Consider the following 24638-nt stretch of genomic DNA (forward strand, 5'->3'; position numbering starts at 1 on the left):
TGTCTGTTGACATCCCCATCTTTCTCTGTCTTGGTCATGAACTGCAGACAATCCTCAGAGAGTGTCCACTCACAGCGCGGCCAAGAAGAGCCACTAATGCGATTGGCAGGAATATTGCCCTTGATGTGGCTTTCAGTTCATGATGATGTTCCATTTCAAAGAGACCGGCCGGGTAACGGCGTCAGCTGTACTCAGAAGGGTCTGGGTATGTGTGTGTGTTTGAGTCATTTGTGTGTGACCTTTCTGGAATATTAATTAATCTGGTAAATGAGCACCATGCAGATTTGTGTGTTTGTGTAATTTGCCTGCGAGTGTGACTGCTGTCGCATGGGGACTTCAATTAGACACACACACACAGAGTTGGTGAAACATGAATACAGCAATTTCTGAGAGAATCTGCAGTCATTTTCACTAAAGGAACACAATCGCACTTGCAATGAATGATAACGTGTGATTTGGAAAAGCACTGTGCTGACAATGGCCTAAACATGCTGGGTCCCTTAGAAACACGGATCCATCTACACTATCTATTGTTAATGTTTATCTACACTAACAAGTGACAATGATTTATGAAATCTGGGGACTGTTTACTATACATAAGTGTTCAGAGGCCTATTTTAAGCAGCCAAATCTCCTGTGCCCTGGGGCAGATTGCACTCCATTACTCAAATTTATCATCTTACATTTTTTAATTCTTTCAGCTATGCTAAAATGTGTGCTACTCCCCAGATATTACAATCTAGTTCTTAAGAGTACCATGACATCAGTTTTAGGGCCTGTAAGGCTCTGATGGCCTCTCTTTTTTTCTGGTTCGGGCCACTTTGTATCTTTCTGCTAAGGAAGCACACAAAGTTGTATTGTTTCCGTTTGTGGACATTTTGTTGCTTCGAATTTCTCATGAAACTTGTCATAGAGTTCTTGTACAAAGAAAGTTCTTTTTGTTTTTTCTTCCCCAAAAGAAATACCCCCGCGGGCGATGCTTCAGACATCATACAATGAGCCAAATGTATCACTTCTAACAGTTTTCACATGTGTACTTACGTAATTGGAAAAGGGTGGGTTTTTGTAATTAACCCTTAAGACCAGTTAAGTCTTTAATATATTAACTTGCTTTAGATGTCAGCCCAGTGGTCCACTGGGCTGACTGGAGCTAAAAATGGCTTCTCCAGCACATCCCTGTATCTGTAGTATCAAACCCATGAGTGAAAATGCTCCCTGAACCACTTCTTCATTGTTTGAGTTGAACTAATCCTGGCATTATCATCCTGGAGTATGTCTGTGCCAGCAGCGAATACAAAAGAAAACTCCATTTAAAATGGAAAAACCTGGTCTTTTTTTCTGACCTCATTTCAGGTCACATCATAAGACTGCCCCTACTGGCTTGTACGGTAGCCACGAGGCGTGATGGGAACGTCACTTCATCCCCTTCTCTTCTTACCCAGAGGCATCCATTGGTCTGGACCAGGGCAAATCTGGATTCAGACCATACAGTGTTTTCTTTACCATTGCTCCAGAGTCCAGCGTTTATGCTCCCCAAGCAAACTAAAGCCTTTAATTTTGATTAGCCTCACTGATAAGTGGTTTTCTTAAGGCTACACAGCTGTTTAGTCACAATCCCTCGAATTCTTTTTACACTGTGAGCGTGGAAATGTTCTTAATTTCACTGTTAAACACAATCAACAGTTTTATTGCTGATTTCAATGATTTTATTTCACCAAGTGTTTAATGAACCTCCAGTTTCTGACTGCATTTATTTCTCAGAGATGACTATTATTCACCACTATGTCCTTCCAGGTTTAATGGACAGCATTATTAACTCAGTTTTATTTGTTTCAGTAGATTTTCTTAGGTTTTTTTTTTCTTCACTTGATGCGGCCCACCAATAACTAACTCTTCAGATGTGGAATAACATCTTTTCCATGAACACGGGATGTGTCTTCCTACATGGTGCTTTAAGAAATAAGCTATTGAGTGCATCAGTTGGGGTTAAATAACCTGTTGCCAGCTGAAACATATTATTCACTGCAGTAATTATCCAGTGGAAGGCTCTTACCTGTTTGCTTAGTTAAATCCAAGTGGGGACTTTTTTTTCCCCAGGTAGTGTATATTGTTTAAGGTGCACGTGTGCATGCAGAAAATCTTCTTCTTGACACAGTAAAACTTTGATATATTAGAGCTAGAATGAAAAATTGGGGATTGCCACAATAAAAAAAAAATGTTGGGACATTGCCATCTTTAAAGCCAAGCCGCTGGTGTATCTTAAAACATAATCTGGGAATAAGTGTAACATCCAGCTCCAGGAATAGTCATTAAAACAAACTCTGGTCTCCCCCAACTATTACAAACTCTCTGGTATATCACAGTAAATCTCTCTGTCCAAATGATGTCAAATTTGCAGCTAAAGTTTATACGGTGCTGGCAGTCTTGTAAACGGATCCAAGGAGAGTTATGTTCTTCCACGTTCACTTCTCTTCCTGCTTTTATTTGGGGCAGTATAACCTCCTCTAACTGCTTTGTTAAATGTTACATCATCACAGAGACCCTCATATTTCATGGTTTTAGGGGGAGGGACAGTTTGTGAACTTAAACATGGATCACGGAGGAAACTGAAAGGTGTTTAGAAGTCAAGAGACAGATACAGTACACAACAGCTTTTGCGTTGTAAATCAGACAATTTTGAGATAACACAGAAGTATATACGGTAAAATAAATGTATGCGAGTGTAGTGATGTGTATGCCTTTCCACATTTCATGCACAGGAGTGTATAAAATGTGTGCAACGTCTGTTAGATTCCCACCACCTCTTAAGGTCAAAGGGCTCTTCCTCAATCCAAACACATCTCATCTCCTCCTTCCTTATTTTGTCGTATTCTTTGCCATTTGCACCCTTTTTTGAGCCCTGTGTAAAGGGATAACCCTGAGCTAAAGACAGGGTGGAGATGCGCTCTTACATATGTAAATGTTGGCTCTTAGAGGGGGAGGATGCAGGGTGAAAGGTGATGGTCATGGTTGAGTGCTTTAGGAAGTAGAGGGATAATTACATTGGGTAGGTTTCCATTCAACAGACACCTACCACAAACAAATGGCATAAGCAAGCACGATCCCCACACAGACTCTTCACTACACAATGGTCTCCTCAGCTGAGCCATATGGAGTTGGGGTGAAAATGTCAGGAAACACTATTGGGGTTCCACACAAAAACACAAATAGTACTGACACGACTGATATTTTAAACCAGTTTTTGCAAAAATCTCTACGATCGCTTTGATTGAAAGAGACAGAATGATGGGATTAAACTTTCATGAACTGTATCAGTCAAAAATATTTTAATATCTTAAGTGAAGGAGCTGCTGCGTGCAGTTGACGAGACCTGGCTATGAACTCTTCCATCTTATTTTGGACAGATTATTTCCTACCATTAAAGGCTCTAGTGTAGGGAAATCCAATCTGAAGACAGGAGTGCATCTGGAGAGTCTTACGTTGGATGTTTATATGCTGCTTGGCCAAGTGCTAAGCCTCTGGAAGTCTGCAGCACACGACAGCCTCGCTCACAATAACTCATTGGACATCAGCCTCGGTGTCAAACAGGGTGACTGGAGCTTGCTAAAGCGAGGAACTTGTGAAGCTTAACGTAAATACACACTTAATGCATCCAATCATACAAATAAGATTCAAGTCGGACTCTTGGAGGGATCTTCTCGGGGTTATCTAGAGATCTGGTTCCCGTCTCACATGAAATGTGCTGTACATGGCAGAACGAATGACATGTGGCCTCAGCGTGCTGCACAGCCACGTTAAAAGCAAGCTGCAAAGATGGCCTACACCTGGTCTCCCACTCTTTCCAATTGATCTCTTGTGGTGAGTGATCAATAATAACAAGGATGCCAATTATTCCACGATGGTTTTAAAGGTTAAAAAGGAAGTTATTGATTTACAGAGGCTGTGAATCACGTTATTTGCTTAGTGAATACATTGTGGTGGAGACATAATAGGAGAATGCCTGGCACAGTATAAAAGAATCTAAAAGCATTTAAAGTGTAGGTTACATCAAACCTATAATGCATGTGCTGACAGTCAAAGTTTTGCAGAGACTGGTGGATTTTACTTTGTGAGACCAAGCTTATGGTCTAATTCTAAGTTTATATAGTTTGTTTTGTGTGGGTTCCCTTTTTTAAACACTAAACAGATAAAAATAAATAGATCGCAGCTGTGTACCTGATTTTTGAGCTTCATATTAAATGACTAATACCGCATGTTGAAGTGAATGTTTTGGCCTAGTAAACAGAGAAACAAATGCTTTATTGCATTACTTCTTTCAATTTTTACACCATTTGTCATGGTCAAAAAAAACGGTCAAGTCGATGTACATATGGAGACCAGGGATAGCACTAACATGCAATTCCTCAGTCCAAAAACGAGCTAGTGTGATTGCACATGCTCATTAGGATTCCCTCTCTGCTTGTGGAAATGCTGTGTTACTTTCTTTCTGCAGAGATTCAAGGGCAAAAGTAATTTGCGGTAAGAAATTCACTTTTTGGACAAATAGAACAGAAGTAGTTTGCTTCTGTGTAAAGTTCAGATGAATGAATTGAAATTTACATCAGTTTATCCAGTAAAAATGAACCATGATCAATGAATATGAATGACCCATCCTTATACAGGTGCTACCAGCTAGAACACATTTTTTAAATCATGGGTGCCATATTATTATAAGCAATCATATTAGTAACAATTGCAGGAACCTTGTTTAATTGTCTTTCTTACCGTTTCACTAAACTAAATTTTGTAATGATATTTAAAAATTAGAGTACATCTTTTTGTAGAAAATATATACATCTTATGTGTTAAAGAACTATTAGCTTAAATACTGATAGTATAGAACACACACTGTATCATGCATTACATCACACACTTAAATATATCATGAATTTCAATTCTTTTCCTTGTTCATTATTCCCAGTTTAGGGCTGCATTTTTCATGTGCATTTTAAGAGTCAAAAGTGCCCAGTAATTGTGAAATAGAGCACCAAGGGCAAATCTTAAAAATCACCTAAATCTCATTTATCAAAGACAAACTATAACTATAGCTAAAATGAGTGTCTTCCACATGTATTTAAGAACACAAGATTGTAACATTTGACTGCACAAATTACTTGTCTTTATCTAGAGCACGTCAAAAACCTTAAAGGGGGGAAAAATAGAAGTTTAAAAAGTCAAAATCTGGTCACAATGTGGTACTGACTTTGGCCAAGTTTCTACTTATGTGTGAAAATGTGCAAGAGTGAGAGCAAAAAGAGAGAGAGGGAGGCTAGGCGAACCAATGTGATCCAGACCGTTTCGAGCCTGTCCAGTGGTGCATGGAAACATGTGTTGGGCATGTGTGCATGCTTTTAAGGCCGCTGCACAATCAGGAAGACGAACTCACCCTCGTCTCTGGGAGCCAACGGGCTCAGGAGTGGCTTCACTGTCTGTCTGCTCGGGGGAGGCCCAGGAGTGTTGGCTCCATTAGTGTCTGCTTTATCAGATTTACAGATCATCTTCTCTCATCTGATAATGGTTCAGGCTACTTGAATATTTAAAGAACGGTTGTCAGATAGCCGCCAAACAAGCCTAACGAGATTGATGGAAAGTACTATAGTATCAGTAGGGCGGAGAGATGATTTCTTTGGATAGCACAGTGGCACTTCTGACAAATGTTTTCTGGACTTTGTTGGCCGTTGGAACGCCTCTGGTGCACTATGTTGCATTGGCTAACAGGATGTAGATCTAAATGACACTAAACATGGGAACAACAGTGACGCTACAGTTTTGCAAGCATCATAGTATCACTTCCCATTTTTTGAAATCGAAACAATATTTTTTGAAAGGGGTGTAATTGTTGTCTTAACAACTAAACTTAGATTTCTTCCCCCAGAATTCCTCCTACAGTACAACCTTGAATCCTCAGTGAACTGGATCAATTTGTATCGATATTGCTCTTGTTATAAGAGAAATGGGAAAAACTGAGTACGAGGGAGAGAAAATAAAGTATCAGGGGATCAGAATTTAATTGGTAAATCTTCTGAAATCATGTTTTCCCTATTGTCCACTTCACTTTCAATTGTGCAGCGCTGGCTTTTTATAAATGGCCATTGAACAGCCATAAATCTTGGAGCCTTATTGCTGTTTAGTGCAGGCGATACAATACATTCCTGTCTTGGGACGTGCCATGAGAGGGACATCCCGTCACAGGCGAGAGGTGGATGTAATTAATCTGGAACAATATTGACTCTCGACTCTCAATCCCTCAGCCCCCAATATAGCTGTCCCCTCTTAATGTTTAATGTAGCAATCGATCCACCCCCTCACACTGTTACTGAAATGATATAATGAGCTGCCCACCGGGGGCATCTCGTGGATGTGAGTGTGCAGTTGTTCACGTGTTTGCGAGAATGCATGCCTTTACGTATTTGGAGGTGAAATCTACCTCATCAGAAGGAGGAGATAACACACTGAAAGGCCGGGACACCTTCCTTGAAATTATCAGTGAGCATGCCACATCCACAGCTCTTCCCGCACTTCTCAGAAAGCCCCCACCCCCGGCCCTCTCGATAGTGATCTTGACCGTAATGCTTCGTGGCACGTTTGACCCGCTCCTAGCCCTCCACTTTCCCCTCCCTCTCCTACAGACTGATTTATCTCTGCTTTATCTTTATCAAGTCATCCATCCACCCTCTCCATCTCCTCCTGTTCCTCTCCTGGACTAGCGAGGATCAATATCAGCGTACGCCAGCTCTCAGCTCATGCTACACACCTTCTGCTGTGTGTCAGCAGGTTACTATGCATTGACCTCCTCTGCTCAGAAGCTGGACGTGTTTGGTGTGTTGATAACTGTGTTTGCTGAACTGTCTGGTTGGCCATGCAGCTACTAATTTCTTTGTTTTATCGTAAAACTGATGGAAAGGCAGCAGCATTGGTACAAGGAAAAAAAATGAGAGAGGAATGACAACACAGGTGGTTCTAAAGACAAATTTAGTTTGCAAAATTGCAAAATATCAAAGTCATTTTCTTACATGAGCTGTGAAAGCTGAAGTTGCCCCCTCTCAGTTCTAGCACATAGTGTCAGGCTTTGTCTCTTAGACGACGGTGCTGTCTGGGTAGCCTGTGCAGAAGGGAGCACATGATGCCCACTTGCTTACTGGGAATTCACCAGACTTTTACTGTCCAAGTTATTCTCACATGGGCTCAGTTAGGCATAACAAGTACTTTGTGCTAACAAGCCGGCAGGTTAAAGACTCCTTAACGCCTCAACTGACTGTGTTGGAGCTTTGTGTTCTCTCAAGCAGCTAAGCTGGGTAATGTCTAAAAATGTTGAGCGCTGCAGTACACATGATGATGGCCACCATACAAGGGACAAAGCCAAATAATGGTTTAGATGGGGTTGGGTTAAGTAAAGTATAAACAGTGCTAAAGTCTGAGTTCTGTCATGGACAGTCAAAACTTCTGTTTGGGAAAGTTACAAACTTAAAGTGATTATGACTTCAGAAAGGGTTGAAGAAGTGGAGCTGAAAATGTTGGGAATAATTGTAATTATACTGGACAACTGTATATGTACTGTAGATGGTCATTTTACCAGTTCTCTCTTATTTTAAGTGTCTTACAACTTGTTTTTATGCCTAACTGGAGCAAAACCCTATAAACTTTCAGGATATTGAGATTGAAGTGGACTGAAGGTAAACTAGACTCCTGCACCTGCCCTGGGTTTCGTTTTCGGGCCAATCACAGGTCTTTTCATACGGATTGGGTGAGTAAAGTCTCCAGATGACTTCCACCAAGGTGAATGGGGTTCGAGTCTGTTGAAATTGCCCTGGTGTGGGTGTGGCCTCTTCTGCCTAAGTGCCGTCTGTTGGGTACAGCTGACTCCAATCAGCAGTTAGAGGTACTTAAGGCCAGAGAAAGGTGATCTCTAGGCTCAGCTGGTGAACTGTGTGTGCGCGCATCCTGCTCGATTACTCCTGCTCTGTGGAGAGGAGTGTGTTTGGTGATTAACATTTTGTTTTACTTACTTTCCAGGGCTTTGACCAACTACTGAGTTTTGTTGTGTTTCCCTTTAAAAAAGTGATAGCGGCTTGACCGTCTCTTTGAATTAGTATTGTTGAAACGTTAATAAAGCCTTTTAATTAAACCAGCTTGCCTCTTTCTCTCCTTTTTCAATCCGGACACTTTTTGTTACTTCCCCTCATCCCCAGGACCTTTAGGGGGGAACGTAACAAGTGGGGGCTCGTCCGGGACGTCTCGCACCCGAAGCAAGAATCATACGCCTTGTTACGTTCCCCTCTAAAGGTCCAGGGAATAAGGGGAAGTAACAGAGTCTCGTGTGAAGCCAAAAGTAAGCACCGACTTATTTTTAGCTTTTATGGAACGTGGAACGTGTACTTAAAAGAGATGCCTAATTGTCAAATCCAAATTGACACTAAAGTTGTAATAAACACTGATTATCATAACAGCCAACATGTTCAAACTGGCCTCTGTCATTGCAATTGCTGCTTCTTCCTATTATTATTCAATCAAGTTAAGCTACTGTTGTTTTTATGGCCTCACCCTCTTCCACGGCATCTGTTCCCCACTTTGGTCTGTGCTCTCCTTTAAAAGAGAAAAATTCCAGCTGCAGAAAGCGAAGCTGTTCATGTAAATAACACAGAAAGAGACAGGCATGCATATGAGCATCCCATCAACCCTTTTTTCCTTGCACATACACCTCCCATCACTCTCCTGTAATAAAACACATACTGCTGTCCATTCACAGAACTATGCTGCTGACATGCGGGCTGTGCTGCCTGGCTCAAATCCCCCATGGCCCCCTGGCTTTTACAGGGCTGTTCTGAATCAACACAGGAGTTCAGCTTTAACTTCCCCACTGGAAGTTATTAAACGCCTTTTCCTCTACATTGTAGACATTACAAACTCCTTTTCAGTGGATTTGATTGCCTAAAACATGACTAAAAGATGTTGTAAACCTAAAGTAACTTTTATGTATATTTAAAAGGTCCCATCTTAACTGAATTTAGGACATTTAAACCAAACATGTGGCTCTAACTCCACCAAACAGAGAAAATACAAATAAAGACCTAGCAAAACAAACTCTCTGTATCACTGTAGTCAGTCAAAGACTGGCAGAAAAGAAGCCTGTACTTCTATAGGTGTTTTGGTAGAGGAATAACTCATGTTAATGTCATGAATGAAGGTTTACTCCCCCTAACTCAATGTGCTGCCTCAGCCAGTCTTTCACAACCAACCCATTCATAAAACTGCAGGGCTGAAGCCTGTGTATAAAAAACAAAACGTATACCAGCCCAAGTGTGTTTATGTACATGCGTGAGTAAGTGGAGGAGAAGCTGTCAAAAGAAATCATATGTTCACGTTAGAGAAATCAAGTGTTTTACTCATAAACAAAACAAAATACCGCAACAAACACAGTCATTGAGGAAGGCTCGCCTCCCCCAGAGCGAGAAGGCGAGCGGTATCTGTGCATGTCTGGCAGGCACCTGGATGTTTTTGCACACTTTGTTGCATAGCAGCTGTATTTTGGAAAGTGGAGAACACAGAGCTGCATGTTTCTCTTTTGGGGAAAGAGGGAGCAGGGAAAGGGGGTGGGGATGGGTTCGATTCACCCATCGCCCCACGCTCCAAATAGGGCCTGATTGGGCCAGTACAGATCCAGAAAAACAACCCAAACAAGAGGAACGCTGTGAATTCATGACAAAGCAGAACACAGGGAGCCAGAGAGCCACGCTGCTGGGAGGATTTAGTTAGAGCTGGGTTACTGGAACCTTTTCTTCTTTTTTCTACCTTCTTTCCTTTCTTTAGAAAGAGAATCAGCAACTTTTAGTAACAGTTTAAATAGTTACATTTTTAGGCAAACGTGTCAAATCTATTCTGATTCTGTCAAAGACTGATCAAAAAGGCAGTAAGATGGAGTCAGTCTATTCGTTCTATTACTAGACAGACCCTCTAATCTGAAACAAAATTCAGAAATTCCTCCAATCAACTACAGTCAACCATTGCAAAGAGATGGGTGGCAGACGAGCTGTGCTCAGTGCCACAAACTGACTAGGATTGATTGCAATGCATCATTAGAGGCTGGGCTACCTTAACAGGTGGTGAGAGGTACCTTTAGCCACCATCCTCTTCTGCTCAAGATTTAGTGCCAACTAGCATATAAATACGTCTAGAATTTAATGCACAGATTTGCAGGTGTCTGTGCAATGCATGGATACAGTCTACAGATGCGGTATGCTAACCAAGCTTCCTCAGCTCTTCCAGATAACCCAACACTCCACCTGCTTGCCAAAATAAAGCCTCTCCTTGCTTCCAAACACCAAGATAGCCACAATGCTAAAACTGAGGCTTCAGAATAAGAGTTCGCAAAACAAACAGGTGCCACTGCGGTGGCTATGTCTATGTTTTATACACAGTTTGTGATTATATCTTGCATAACTTCAGCCTTTTAATGTCGGTCAGACAAAACAAGCAATCTGACAATGATGCCTTTGGGCTTTTCAGACACCTTTTGACACTTTCTGGACAGTGTATAGAAACGGATCATGCAGCCCTATTTCATAGCATGGTGTGCTACAATTAAAGAAAAGGTTGCAAAGAATAAAATGGAAAAACAGCTGCATTCAGACAATGTGTAAGGACCCCAGAAGGACGAAAGGTAGAAATTATTTTGACAAAGTTGATTTTCAGTTTTATGTGTTCATCTCTTTTTCTTTTCTTCCCCATTTGCCCTCAGAAACTCTCGCTCTTTGTCATTTTGCTTTCTCTCCCTTGGTAAACTTACTCACCGAGAAGAACTGTAACAGCATTCTATAGCCACAACTTCCTATATAATTACTGCAAGGCACAAAACTAAACAATCGTCCCACACAACTCTTAAAATCACTGGATTAGTTCACATCTTGGAACACTCAGTGTGTGCATGAATGTGTGTGTTTGGAGAGAAAGACAGAGAGAGGTAGAGAGAAAAGGGAAAGGGGAGTCCAGATTTTTAAATTTGACTTAGTTTGTACAGACACAGGAAGGGAGGGAGGAGTTTGGAGTATCCACTTGAAGAGCAGGGGGGGCGTCAGAAAGGGGGGGGGGGATCTGTAGTACTGTAGGGCTTTTTTATGAATGAAGACTGAAGGAGAGGACTGAGAGAGGGAGAAAGCGCAAGAGAGAGAGAGAAAGAGGGGGGAGGGAGAGGCACACTTCCTTTTACGCACACAGGGAAGAAAATTTATGAATGGGTCACATCTCTCGAGCTGCTCCAAGTGTAAACAACATACTTGAACAAAGAACAAGCTCTCAGTGCAGGCAAAGCCTCGGCAAAGCCTCCGACTGTGGCCTTTTAGTGCGAAACTAGTGACGCGTCTAAACTATTTTAATTACGCTTGTGCACTGTAAATTTGACTAACACCTCCATGTGTTTCTCCCCCGAAGGCAGTAAACAGACAAAGTAATCTGTCTGACAGTAGCGTCAGCCTAACCCTTGAAGGTGCTGTCACCACAGAAAAACAAGCATTAATCCTCACGGGCAATCACATGAAGTCGATGGGAAAAAAATAGGGTGCACTGTTATCACCAATGGCTCAATTACCTTTAAGCACACACAGGCAGGTCAGCAAGTACATAAAAGTTGCATGTTTGCATAACCTTCCCTCAGTGGCGGCCTGCAGACAGAGCATGCTTGTTAGCTGTGAACTGAGGGAGAATGGACCAGATGAGATAGACTTACCAGATGTGCAGGTATTGCACAATCCCTGCTTTGCCCCCTCCTCTTCTCTAATCTAGCATTCCAACATGTTCCAATATTTTTGCCTCTCTTTTGCCATTTCACTCGCTCCACATTTCCTCCCTTCGTCAGCACCACACCCATGCAGGTAACAACTTGACTCGGTAAACAACAATGTTTAATTTTTTACTAGGATGCTTATTCAGTGGAGGCCTCAATTATATTCCGGTCACCTGGGATTAAGGCTTTCCTTTATGTTTTTTTTTCAATGTTTTTGAGTTTCCAAAACAGGTGAGTCACCTCTTTCTTTTTTAAACACTTGCTGAGAACGCCTTTTCAGTTCAGGGTGGGAACAGAACAAGTGCAAATATTTAAAGTCGCTTGTCAGCTTCAGTTTTCCACCAGTCAGAGCTGAATAGAGATGCTCTAAGTGGACTCAGCGGCTATTGACCGTGATCAGCAGGGACACTGTCTGTCAACGCAGGAGTGTCTCTGCTGCGTATAAGTGAGCTGCCTGTCAAATTGAAGCCCCGCTGACCCTGCAAATCATACCCAGGTCAACCCTTAGTGGAGGCCTGACAGCTGATTGGCTGACAGTCCAGGGGGTTAAGTAGACATGACCTCTGTGTGGCCCGGGGATCATCCGCACATCCTCCTCCGCATTGTCGGCCGACACAGTGACAATATTGCGCAGGGCATGTGTCACCGAGGGGCTGAACAGTGGTGACACGGAGCTGGTTAAATCACATGATGTTTGCACACAAAAGTCACATGGAGGAAGCGCCTTTGACCGGGAACCAAAGCTGCCAGTTTTACTTAGGGGGTGGGATTAATTCTAGAAGTTCCCTTTAAGATTCCTTTAAGATTCCAGCCATTTCGGTGTCATTGCTTAAGACGGAGAAGCCTTCAATGTGCTGAATGGGGCCGAAAAAAACAAAAAACTGTTTGTAGAGCAACACGTACTCCCACCCATATCCTGAATCGCCATTGTTAAAACACACAACAAGAAAGGGAAACTCATTCAAATAGGCGCTCAGTTGTGCAGCCCAGGAATTTGCTTTTCTATTTTACACCTTCCGATATGGACAAAAGGCCATCTTTGTACCTGGGCCCTGAATAATTTTTTTACTGGTTTCCTGGGCCGTCTCCATTCAACTTTTCAAAGGCATGCAAATGGTTGCGGCAGCACATAATGCCAGGATCCAAACTCACTCCATGTTGACTGGGTCATTAGCCCCTCTGTTTCTGCATAGCTTTGCCTCCCAAAAAGATTACTGTAACATCAGCGAGTTACAGTATCCCCACGTAAGCCTCTGGTGGCTTCACAGCCCAAATCTGACCGCTGCTTTCATCCCGTCTTTCTCGTAACATGCAAAATTCAACAGGAATTATATGAACAGGCTAAATGCCAAAGCAGAAAGATGGGGTTAGACGGGCATGTACAGCACTGTGTGTTACATGACTCAATACTGATTGAATTAGAAATTTTGTGACAAAGTGTGGTCAAAAGGCCAGAGTTTTGTTTTCTATGAAACTGACACAGAGCGCATTTCCAGACATTCGTTTAAAGGACAAAAACTGAATGTACTCACAGTTCTCAGAATGGAAATCAGGAACAAATTGCTCATCGCTGTCAGGAACCTGAGCTGAAATTAAGAAGAAACAGATTGTGTTTTAGACAAGAATCTAATATTTCTCTACCTTTCTTTCATCTCTGATGGTGTAACTTTCTTCTCTTCTTTGAAATCTGAGTCGTGCTCATTCAGGTGACCTTCATGATTTGTGTGTGTAGCATGCCAGCAGTTTACTCATCGATAAATCAATAAAACAACAACATGGATACACTGTAGATGTTAACCTGCCAAACTGGTTTTGTGTAGCATTTGTAGCAGTCACACCAAGTCGGAGAAAATACAAATTTTTCTTTGTCCTTGCTTTAAGACTATTATATAGAGGAAATAAAGTCCTTCAGCCCCCCACTCCCCCACCCAGCCTGCCCGCTTCGATTTCACAATGTTTTTGTCTATAAGTGAAAGTTCCCTCCGCCTCTTTAAAAACACTCATCTCAAACCCGTCACTAACAGGCAGGTGTTATCTAGTTTCTACTCGAAATCCCAACAGACAATACAAGCCGCTCTGGCCAAACCAGTGAAGAGATCTGTCACATGGTGTGACAAACCAGCTCTTTTCTTTTTGGATTTGTTTCCAAAGAGTTGGGGACTTTTGTCTAACAATCTAAAAGCAGTCTGGATTTCATCTTCTGCAGAGATGGCGACTGGCTTAAAATAGAAGTAGAGAGAAAACAAGGAAACTAAAAGCAAAAAGAAGAAGTGGAAGAGCGAAACAAGAGCAAGTGAAGATTACGTGAATAGTTCCCCACAAAATCAAGTCTAGATATTTTTCTTTTTGCTTGTAGGGTTATCAAGGATCTAGATTGTTTTGGTGTGCCATATTGGCTGTATTCTCTTGAATATAATAGAGCTACATTGACCGACCGCTTTATTAAGTGTACCTTGCTAGCACTGGGTTGGAGCCCATTTTGCTTTCAGGACTGCATTCTTCATGGCATAAATTCAACAAGGCGATGGAAACATTCCTCAGAGACTTTGGTCCATATGACGTGATACTGAAACAATGCTCAGTCGGTAATAAAGCAGGATGCTACCACGCTTTCATGATGTTTACACCAAGTTCTGACCTCACCATCTAAATGTCACAGCAGAAACTCATACCTGATGATGTTTGTACAATTTTCTGTTGTCCGATTTTTTCGAGCTATTGCAAATTGTAGCCTCGGTTTCCTGTTTCTAGCTGACAGGAGCGACTCCTGGTGTGGTCTTCTACTTGAAGGTTTCGCATCTTGTGCGTTAAGATATGCTCTTTTGCATGCCTGGTTATTTGAGTTACTGTTGCCTCATCCCTCATCCCTTTAACATCAAGAAGGAATTTTTGCCCAGAGAACAGCCGCTCGTTGGTTATTTTTGCTTTTTGCACCGTTCACTGTAAATCCTTGAAAAGGTTGTGTGCAAAAATTCCAGTAGACCATTAAAGTGGCCGGTGAGTAATTAAAATAAAAATGAATCTGCAAGCATAAATCCCCAAATTCCAGCCAAGTTTCAGTCCCATTAAAAGCTACATGATGTGATTTAAATCCCCCAAATATTGTGTAGATTGATAAAAGGCATTAGAGACAATGGATATGTGACTTTAGTAAAGTGCCCTCCATATGTGAGAGTGAATACTATTTAATGCGAGTAATATATTAACCCAAATCATATTCAGTTACCTTTCAGTGATAGAGAAGTTTGCATCTAAGAAACAAAACACACCCAACTTACACTGATTTGTAAAAATAGACGAGTCAATACGGTGATATGTGATATCTCCATCTGATCTGTAATGACTTGCAGTGGTGTACATTTTCAGTGGGCCTGATTGGGCACTCTCTCATAATGAATCTCATCTAGGATCTAACTGAATAAGCAGAGCCAGCGACGCCAAGCCCAGGTGCAGCAGAGCTAGACAGACGCTATTGTGCTACTCTTTCCAAACCCCATTCACAATTATCCTTTTGGAGCTTTGGACTTTGAGTCACACAAACGCAGTTGAAAAGCCTAAATCGTTGGACTGCCAACACCCTACTAAGGGTGAAGAGGTCAGATACACGCACTGGCATTTCTTTTGCCAACCCTCGAGTTAATGACCTAACCCTAATCGTAGCGCAGAGCCAGAGCTCGCAACCTTTTTAATCTGGCAATGCTCCAGCTACACAAGAGTGTGGACTTTAAGTGTTTCCATTGCTTGGGACTCAAACTTACGTCATGGTACAACCTAACTGGTAAGGAAAATTTGATGGGTATCATTAAATATCATGAACCCAATCAGGGGTGTAATGAGCTACAAAAAACACACTGTGGGTACTTAAGCATCATTTACCCACTAAAAAGAGGAAAAGTATCTACTTTTTAGATAAAGAGCAACTTTTTTTTACCTTACAAAAAGACATTTGCAGATGACACTGCAACTCTGCAACAGGACCTTTGATTGTAACCTCACCCAAGAACCACAATCTGACCCAGCGTTCGACCTCAGTGGCCTCATCGCTCGCTCTCTCACTTCATCAGTGGAGACAACAAAACTCAGACAGCGAGCGAGCAGCAGAGGCAGAGGACAAAAAGAGGAAATAAGAAATTCAAATCCACTTTCTTGTTGTCACACTCCTCCTTCCTGTGCAGAGGAAACCGGATGACTCCGTTTTGGAGCATGTTCTGATAAATGACATCGATTTCTTATATAACGCCGCATCCTGTGGTTTACTATACCATAATAATATTACCCCCTTTTAACTTTTCAGTCTTTTGCCCTCAGGGGGGAGGAATAAAGCTGCCGTATGAGACAGAGCAGGGGCCAATATTTAGTTCTGCACATCCAACAATCAATCATTTCCACTAGTTTCAACATGTCCAAAGCGGAACATGCTGGACCTCGTAGAAACGCGGGAGAGGGAAAACAAATGATGAGCATCAGGCATCATCCTGTGTGTTTGTGTGTGCGTTTGTGTCTGCACACTTTCCTGTGTGCGTATGAGCGCTTGCACGTGTATCTGATTTGTTTCCAGGAACACCTCATCAGGGACTTTGAGATGCAAGTCAGCACAAGAAGGAAAGTGTGTTTATTCGGGCACAGACGCATGTTCTCCTCGATGCTTCCAGGCACCTTGAATGACTCCCCCCCCTTTCTTCTCACAGTGGGAGATCCTGGGAGGAGCTAAACAGCTACAGACATACAAACCTAAAGGCCCAGAAATCAGACAAGATGTGACAAGCTCCTGAACTCTTGCCATTCAGCGCTTCACCCTTTTTGTCTCACTCCTGCTTCCGCTCTCCTTTGGTAGAAAAAAAAAAATCCCTCCAGCAAACCAGCTTTTACAACCTCGGTGAATCCCTCACAACTGCAATCACTCATGATAAGGTCTTTAATTAATGCAACAGGAAAGGAGAGGTCTTAGCTGAAAGCTGAAAACAAGCCCCATACTTAGGGTTAAATAACACTTTGATAAAGTTACACTTACACACTTCGTTTGGTCTTTCCCCCACCCCCTCCTTCACTCTCTGTGACTCAACAATAAGCTGCCAAACAATGTTTTAAATTCCTTTAAACGCCTGGTTTATCTAATTATAGAAAGGGCCTAATTTTCACTTTAAATGTTGCTTTCTGTGGTGTTTAGCCATGCAGACAGTTTTAGGTTTTATTGTTCCAGGATCTCTAGAGAAAACTCTACAAGTGACTTAAATGTCTGAAAAACTGAGATTGAAACAGTCAAACGTCCATTATCAGATTTCAAAGGGACCGTTTCTTTGGTAGGAAGTTGCTATGCGAACTAAAAAGGCCCCGTGAATTAGTCAGCGTAACCACAACACTGTATCTGGGAAGCAACATTTCAAGACTGTGAGCGCCACAAACTAAACTTAATTTAGCTTCTATGTAGTAAAGTTGTTGGCAAAGATATCTAAATGGCTTAACACCACTGGAGGTAAGTGGAGAAGGTACATTTAAGTGTGGCCTTTAATAGCCAAATGTGTGAATACAAATAGGGCCTCAGCTTTGAAGTGACTTTCATCGTTGCACTTTATTGGTTTGGGGTCTTGTCTTTTTGTTAAAGCGAGACGCTGGTGTGAAGAGAAATTGCAGGTATTTGACGCCGCATGTGAAAAGGTGTGGAAGCTAACGTGGAAACGACATTGTTTGCTGTAAACAGTAGCTGGCTCAGAAGTAGGATCTATTTAAATATCCGTCTGCTGTTTGGGCAGACACAAGCGCTTCCACAAGGTCTCAGATCAAAGTTGCTTCACCTCCCTTATTCTCCTATGTACTACAGATGACTCAGAATGGGTCCCATTTGACTTAAAAGTAATCCAACAATCCATAATCAAGTCAAAAGACACACATTGATCACATTCAGGTTCCACCAAAAATATGTTTACAAGAGATTTTACATTTTTTGGGGGGGAACATGGAAAAAAAAAAAAAAAAGACTCTTTTCATCCTACTAAATGAGTTAACTGGTCGACCAAAATGTTAACAGATGCTGATTAAACATGGGCTTAGACTAGATTAGCCAACTAGAGAACAATATTTTTTTAAAGCATTTTTTTGTGACTAAGAAACATGACAGACTGCACGCTACTCCCCGATCACTCTTTCACTGCATGCACAGTGTCGTTAAGGAGGAGTTGCTAGCTACCACTTTCCATGAAATGATGACTAAAATATAATTTTGGCTGCCTTATTTGACTGAGCTACACCAGCAGTTTTATTCATATCCCCCTTTGCTTTGGCTTATTTTACAGTTGTACATGACTAAGTAATATTTTTTAAAAATAAAAAATGTAAAACAACTACTACCACTTTACGTGCATCGGGAAACACAACAGAGATGAAAATATCCCCTAGTAGGGCATTTTGTCGTGTGGCTTAGGTTGAGCCCATAGTGTCAAAATGAGCTGGCTAATTGATCTACATAGCAACAGGAAGGTTTGTTGCTCTTTGAGAAAAGTGATTAACTTCTTTATAGGTTAATGTATCAAAGCTTTCTATTGGCCCAAAGATGACGTGAGAGGATGTGATGGACACTATATCTATCCATCTATCTATCTATAGGCATACATGTTTTAATGATACATCATGAGTTTTCCATTGATGGCAAACTAAATTAACAGGAGCTGATCCTAAAGTGTGGCACAAACTGTCTTTATTTGTATATTCTACTTTCATTCATTGGCTTTTAAACCTGACTGATATCCATTTTTTAAAATGTTATTTTAATGCATTTTTACTTATATAGCACCTTAGTAAATCCCTGTTTTTTAAATGTACTCATAAATAAATTGAGCCTTTGGCTTTCGCCCTCAAACCTTTGAGAACCATAGTTTAGAAAGAAACCAAAGACACTAAAAAACACTGCTCGGAGCAATAATTTGTGCACGACTGTCCCCAAAATTCAAAGCACAGCGCATGAAACAATCTTGAGCCTATGAACACATTAATATTTTTCAATTCCCAAATTTAACTGAGGAATATAACGCATCTCCAACTTCAAGGAAAAGTACCCTCTCACTGCATATTAGACCACCCTTAGTTTTGTGCATATGCAAGCTGCATATGCAGCAGACAAACATTAAAAAAAAGCGTCCAAGTTTAATCGTCTGCACATTCATTCTGCATGGTGAAGTTCAAACATTCAAGTAAGCAAACAGAGTAGAAAATGACCTTAAGCAGCATTTATCAGGTTGTTCTGGCTCACATTGGAGTGAATGGCATATTTTATTAATCTTCCCCATCAAAGCAACTGACACAACAAAATTCACACCCAGTGATGATCTTCTCAATTTACTTGCAGCTTTTCTGCAAATTTAAACTCACTGTCCTGCCACTGCTGTGCTCCAGGTTACCACTAAAAAAAAATTACCCACTCAGTGACTCACTGGTTGTGTTGTTTTCCCCCTCTTGACATACAGTATAATTACTCCATTGCAGCTCACGTCATCAGTGCACTTATTAAGTCTACTAGCTGACAATCACCTCTGACTGGGCCTCATTTCATCGCTATGCGCCTTTGAGTGACACAAGCCAAACAGCCTGTTTGTTTGCATTGGCCCCTAACTCGCACGCATACTACATGCCAACATGGCCAAAATAGGGTATGCTCAAAGCTAATAATGTCCTGTCTGTGTTCACTTTTTGGAGGTGGGGGGGATTCTGAGCATTTTATGAGCATGTGTGTTGAGTCAGAAAAATCGAGATCCTGTATGGCAGCAAAACTAAGCCGATTAGCTTTGTCATAAAGTTTGAAAGCAGTTCAATAAAAGTGCAAAATGTTGTGGCATAAGCACAAAAAACAGGGAGCCATGCATATCTGTAGTAGTCTCAGAATGTTTCAAGCAAATCTTAGTATCAAATAAAACGATTCTTTGTGGTTTCAGTGGTTACAGATCTGTCCAGACACATGTAGCATCAACCCCCACGGCTGTCAAAGTCACATCACAGAAATTATACATTAAGAGTCAGCCAAGTCTCACCTTCTGTGAGCCACGTCTCTTGGAGCTGGCTTAAATCCTGGAAGAGGTCTGAACAGAAAGACAGAAAAACAAAGAGTGAATATTCATCGACACACAGTAGCTATGACACAGACTGACTGACACTAACCATACATCATGATGTATAACATGTAAAAAGACCAGAGGACAAAACTTCTACTCTTTCACTTTACCTTCAGATTCCTGAGGGGGCAATTCTGTGTCCATGTATTTCCTTTTCGCTGCCATCAACAGTCTATTTAGGGGCCCATTTCCTTGCGACTTCTGCAAAAGCCATAGAGGTTAAGAGAGGAAAAGAAGTGAGAAATGGACTCCCAACAGGGCATTTTAAGCACATCAGTGTCAAAGCAGTTAACAGCTCTTTACTATGGCCAGGAAAATGGCATGAAGTGATGCAAAAGCTACCACTTGGACTGATGATGATGATAATAATAATGATAACAGTGTCATGGATTACAAATGAGATCCTACTGCAGTTGGTGAGCGTCAAGCTCCACTGAAAACAACTGATTTCCCAGTTGTGGAGGCAATCTTGGAAAAACAAACGCGCCGTATGCGTCTGAACGACGTGACCATTTGGCACACATTGACACGTTCTCCAAACAAACTCGTTCACGTAAGAAACCCCGCGGACAAACATTAAATGCGCCACATTATATCCTTTACTTTGAGTGGGGTTTTTTTCATAGTTTTAAGCGGCTTGACAAACAGTTTCCTATCGCGCGCACGCACACACAGCTGCTCCAGCCAAAACTCGTGCAGACGCGACGCCGAGAGAAATGTAAAAAACAAAAACAAAACCCGGTAGCAGAAACGTAAAAAACCAGGCAAAAGAGAAGTGGAGAGTTAATCCGAATATACGTACATTTGCTAAAGTGTAAGGCACTTGCTGGTCCAGATATCCATCCATCTTATAATCCATCCGTTAACCGTTTGTGGTCATTTAGGCTGAGTTGAGTGAGATCCACGCAGCCTGCAGAGAGAGGAGGGAGCGCTGCTTGTGAATGGAGCTGCGTGGAGGCTGCATGCATAATGAGCTCCATTCACAAAAAATGCCAAGGGGAAGCGATGGCGAGTGATTACCCAGCGGGCTGCGGCCCTCTTTACAAATCTTCTATTTGCGTTTGTGTGTGTCTGTGTGAGTGTGACAGACAGCTCGACAGATTGCAAGTTTCAGGTAAAGTTAAAAACAACAACAACAACAACAACAACAAAAAAACCCGAGCAACCACCTATTTACTTGTATTTGCAGAAGGATGCAGCTTTGTTAGTTAATGTGCGCAAAAAAGTTCCCCTTTCTGGTTCAAAAACACTTCGGATGTTTAGAAAAGTGCACAACATATAAGATGTGTGTATTTGAGACATTTCGTGGGCTTTTTGCCACGTCTGCCCAGATTGCCAGGCTCCACTTTTTTTTTTGTAAGAAACTGCGAGGGGAAAACAGATGTTGGATTTTTTGTGAGCGTGTGTTGTCGAGAGGCAACAACTAAACTAAACCCGATTTGATTGACGGCACGCTCTTAGATAAAGTTTATACCGAAGTGTGGTGACTTTGAACGCCAGCTGTGCTGTCACTTCTCCAGCATAGATGATTTGGGGGTAATATGGAGACGTGCTTTTCTGGCTCGGTCCAGAGAGACTCGTGATTGGTGGATTTCCTCTTCAAGAGCTCGAATTTCTTGCCTTTGTCCGGATGAATACACTGGCTTATGAATGAAGTCTCGGTCCCCTCTATTAGCCAATCAAAGGCCTGGTAGTCAGGATCCTAGCAACCGTAGGTGGAGTTTGGGTCTTAGCAGCCAATCATATCTCGGCAGGCTGTTAGCTTTTATACTGGATTTTCCAGTTGTTTTTCATTCACAAAAAAGAGAGAGGAAAAAAAACCCCGTCCATTCATAAAAACCTGCCCTGGCACGAAAGTCCTGACATGTTTTTCTTTTCTGCCCAGACAAACTCAAAGAACCTCATGTTGTTTACCTCATTTCATGTCTCTCCCCCATATTTATAACAAGAGATCACAGCCAGGCCAGGAAAAAGTGGAACTAGCCCTGCAGGAGTTACATAGATCAAAATAAGCTTTAAAAAAGTGACGCAAATGAATTCAGGTTTAAGGATTCTTACGTTTTTGTGGTTTTAACTCTACGCCACATGATAACCACAGGATTTAAAGCTCTTCGAGGCTGAGAGAATGGGGAAGTGCTCACTGCTTATGAAACTATTTTGCCAAATTAAAGCCACAGAAACAGTTTGAAAAAACAGAGAGAGGCCAGTCAAGAGACAGGAAATCAAGTCCTAAAGGGATTTGCGTTTAGTTTCAGTGGTGAACGAGATTCAGAGATACAGCAATGAGCCTTATAAGAGCATGTGCACCCTCCTCGTCCTCATTTCTCCTCTGTTGATATTCAGTCTCCATAACAAGGGATACTGTACAGGTTATTTCCTGCTTAATGATATTTAGATGCACATTTAGATGTACACAACAGGCTATAAATATTGCATCAGCTCTGCTCTGTACTGCTACAGTAGCACTGAGCAGTTTCACCACTGAACAGGAACACAGACTCGAGGAAATTAGAAAAGATTCTGATAATTTAATTGAATTTAAGCCGCTCAGTGCTCTTCTATAAGATGGTACAGTGGGTCTCAAGTCAGGGTTTGATGCCCCTCAAAATGCTGGAAGATGAAAGTAAAGTGGTGAAAAATCCCCCCCATCAAGTTACACAATTTTGTTTTTCCTTTTGCGTAAGACGCAGCATACCTTTGCAATCTTTGTTGGATCTCAAACTGCATAAACTAGGGGAGGTTGATATTCTGCATCCATTATGGATTTGCCTATAAAAGCACGCAGCTTCAGGGATGTTTTACGTGTTGTTTTGATGGATTTTCAACGTGTGTGTCAGTGTATGACCTTAAATAGGTCAAAAGACTACAGCTTAGACAGGCGTAGGCTCTCATTAGTCATTTGTCCGTGGTGTATATCGTCAAATAAAACATAAAAAGCAAAAATGAATTGTGATAACACACAGTGTGAGTTATGAAAAATGGGTGTGCTGTTTATCCATAAATACAAGTCATTTCAACATATCAGGCCATTTGGGTCAATATGTACCAACAGTTATATGCACTGCAGCTAAATACTCAACCAAGATTTATGATCCCAAACAAATTCTGTCATTTGTTTCATATACCTCTACTGGGTACTCCACGTTTTGACGTATCCAGTAAAATATCTCAAGAAGTTCTATACGTTGAGTTGTGGGCTAAAGAGGATGGATCTGTCTGACATTGTTATCCTCTTAACCTTCCTCTAGCACCACTTCAAGAGTGGCTTTTGTGGTTTCTGATAACGTGTACTAAGCACTTGTTCACTAGAATATTTGGTACACTGGTGTTCACTTAGCTAACCTTATCTCTTTAGACAATCCTACTTGTGTCTAGTGTCAGTCAGAACGCTAATATGCAAAACACTGAGGGTAAACTTGTGGTATACAAATGTCATTGTATTTGTCAAGTTCACAGGATAAAGAACCCAAATGCAGAGGGCTATACTGCAAATGATGTTCAACATAGCCAGGGTTTCTTTGCCTTCACTAGCTCAACAAAACATGAAACTCCAGTAGGCAATAATGGGTATCATGGTGATGATTGTTAGCTCTCTATTTCTTAAGCAGGGCTTTCTGCTTCAGGGTCCGTATGCACTTACATAAAAATGGCCGTCATATGACTCTTCTGCACAAAATGATCCCAATGCGTGCCACCTACTCCGATCAGTGGTCGATGATGAAAAATCTATAAAGAACATAAAATGCAACTATTTTACAAACACTATGAGAAGAATCCTGAGAACTTGCACCTATAAAACAACGACAATGCACTGAAAACATGCTGTGAATATAACAGTCAGTGTCAGTTGATTTTGAACCTGACTATAACTTGCTTGCTGACCAGGTTAAGTACTCAGTAGTTTATCACGGTGATGTAGCCAGGTAGAAGGTCAGCCGCTTTTGTGACAACAAAGCTCTGACTTCCATCTTGATATAGCTTGCTAAACCATGAATCTATGTGTGTTACTGTTGTTTTTTAATTTCCAAACTTTATAATAAATGGATATTTTTCACAGGCTGTCCTCATTTATATTACCTGCATAAAGCAAAAATGTAAGAAGATCTTGTAGCGAGTTAAGATTTGCATGTTATAATCCAACTTCTGCACATCTGGCATTACATTGTTGTCCAGACTCCTACTGTAAAAATTCTCAGTACACTACCCTTCTCCAGATACAAGGGAACCGTCTGGACTATTTATACTCATGGAGTAATTGGGGAAGTGGAGACAGCTGGGGCAAAGGGGACACAGGTGAAGGCAATAAAGACAACCATGGGTAAGGCAGTCAAACTCAGATTTAGATACAAGAGACTAACTGATAAAGTAAAATAGGAAATAACTAGAGGTTTAAACTAAGAAAACTCACTGAACGAAGGATGCTGGGGAGACATAAACATTATACCAAAATATAAGGAACAAATCTCAAATGACAAGCTTCATAAACACTAAACTAGAAAAATAGGAAAAAATACAGAAACAAACTGGAATTGACTCGATACAACTACTAATCAAAAACCTGGAGCTTCTCAATAGCAAAGAAGGTCAAACTGAAAATGCTTAGAAATGAGAAAAACCCATAGACTCTAACATTACCTATATTTTAAAACATCTAAAATCTTTTGATTTAATTGTTCATGTCAGTATTAAAAGCAATGTTTGAAACGCACACAAACCCCCCCCCC

General features: G+C 41.4%; 1 protein-coding gene across 5 annotated transcripts in view; it reads right to left on the reverse strand.

Moving 5' to 3' along the window:
* Positions 1-24638, reverse strand: part of etv4 (ETS variant transcription factor 4) — a 40310-nt gene that overhangs the window by 15546 nt on the left and 126 nt on the right. The window contains exons 1-6 of one of the 5 annotated variants that reach the window (XM_005725828.2): positions 23992-24138; positions 23555-23640; positions 20717-20824; positions 20025-20115; positions 19834-19881; positions 13348-13401 (exon numbers count right to left, since the gene is read on the reverse strand). In XM_005725828.2, the coding sequence (XP_005725885.1) occupies positions 13348-13401; positions 19834-19881; positions 20025-20115; positions 20717-20773 (250 nt within the window). In that variant the 5' untranslated portion in view covers positions 20774-20824; positions 23555-23640; positions 23992-24138. Of the gene's footprint in view, positions 1-13347; positions 13402-19833; positions 19882-20024; positions 20116-20322; positions 20440-20716; positions 20914-23554; positions 23641-23991; positions 24139-24638 lie in introns of those variants that run through there. The other 4 variants (XM_005725827.2, XM_005725829.2, XM_013908961.1 and 1 more) reach the window with 4 other exon arrangements.

The sequence above is a fragment of the Pundamilia nyererei genome, unplaced genomic scaffold, assembly GCF_000239375.1.
Source record: "Pundamilia nyererei isolate P.nyererei 1_Seehausen unplaced genomic scaffold, PunNye1.0 scaffold00017, whole genome shotgun sequence".
Lineage (NCBI taxonomy): Eukaryota > Metazoa > Chordata > Actinopteri > Cichliformes > Cichlidae > Pundamilia > Pundamilia nyererei.